At 48.8% G+C, this 1,116-nt stretch overlaps 1 gene segment (V, D, J or C); it reads right to left on the reverse strand.

Moving 5' to 3' along the window:
* Nucleotides 1-300: 300 nt before the first annotated feature.
* LOC116863482 lies at nt 301-818 on the reverse strand. The segment is given in 2 exon segments: nt 301-622; nt 727-818. Coding segments are annotated over 2 exon segments (368 nt in total).
* Between the last annotated feature and the right edge of the window lie 298 nt (nt 819-1,116).

The following is a 1,116-nucleotide window of genomic DNA, read 5'->3' on the forward strand; positions in this document are numbered from 1 at the left end:
TCTCAGACCAGCTACTCTCTCATGGTCATTTGCCTGTCTAGGCTGATCTGGTTGTTCCCAGCAGTATGGCAAATTAAAGAGCATATTCTGTTGTCAAAAAGACCTAAGTTCGTCCCTGTGTCTGTCTCTTTGTAATGGTGTCTTGGGATTTTGTGCAGGATGACAGGGTTTCCAGGGAGAGTCAAAGGTCTCAGGGCCCTGGAGAGGGGCATGCAGCACCTCTGCTGAGTCCCCGTGGGGAAGAGAAGAGACAGAGTGGGAGGTTTTAGCCTCATTTTCCTTTGTGTGTATCACTGTGGCTTAACCATATTGACCATCGATTGTGTGGCTCTCACCACAGTAATACTCAGCCTCATCCTCAGACTGGATGTTGGAGATCGTTAAATAGTGGTCAACCCCAGAGCTGGATCCTGAGATTTGACTGGTGATCCCGTCACCCTTGCTGTGGCTTCCGTCACTACTAACCTTCATCAAATACCGAGGGGACTTCCCTTGTTCCTGTTGATACCAGCGAACATAATAATTGCTGTGCTCCCTGAACAGGGTGCAGGTGAGCTGACTGAGGCTCCCAGGGAGGCAGATGCAGATGGAGGCTGAGTCAGCACAGGCAGAGCACAGAAACCTAGAAGCACAAAACACAAGAATGATGCTGAATGAACTGGACACTGGACAGTGTTCCCTGGGCACTGTACTTAGAGGGAAATGTCAAAGAGGCAGAACCCTGACCTGTAGAGATAATAAAGGGCAGGAGGTAGAAGGAAACCCAGTCCATGGTGGAGAGGAACTTCGTAGAACTCTTCTCTTGGGCTGTGCTCCTGGGACTGAATTCTTCAAACTCCCATCTTTTTTTTTTTTTTTTAAATTATGAAAAGCTTTATTCTATGCCAAGCATTAGAAGTCAGACTGACCAGCCAGGGCTGCCTCCAAAGAGAGCGACCCCCTTTGGTCTTACAGGCTAGTTTTTATAGGGCACTGTAAGGGCCTGGTTGGCCAGAGGGAGACATTTTGTGGGGTGAACTTAGATTGACCCTGCCCCTCCCAGAGGAACTTACTTGCAAAACCTAGATACAAGGGTGAGTCAGGCCAGGTGAAGACATCTAATCAGAGGGGTGTGCA

Source organism: Lontra canadensis, unplaced genomic scaffold (genome assembly GCF_010015895.1).
Source record: "Lontra canadensis isolate GAN:19392208 unplaced genomic scaffold, GSC_riverotter_1.0 scaffold1317, whole genome shotgun sequence".
Taxonomy (NCBI): Eukaryota; Metazoa; Chordata; class Mammalia; order Carnivora; family Mustelidae; genus Lontra; species Lontra canadensis.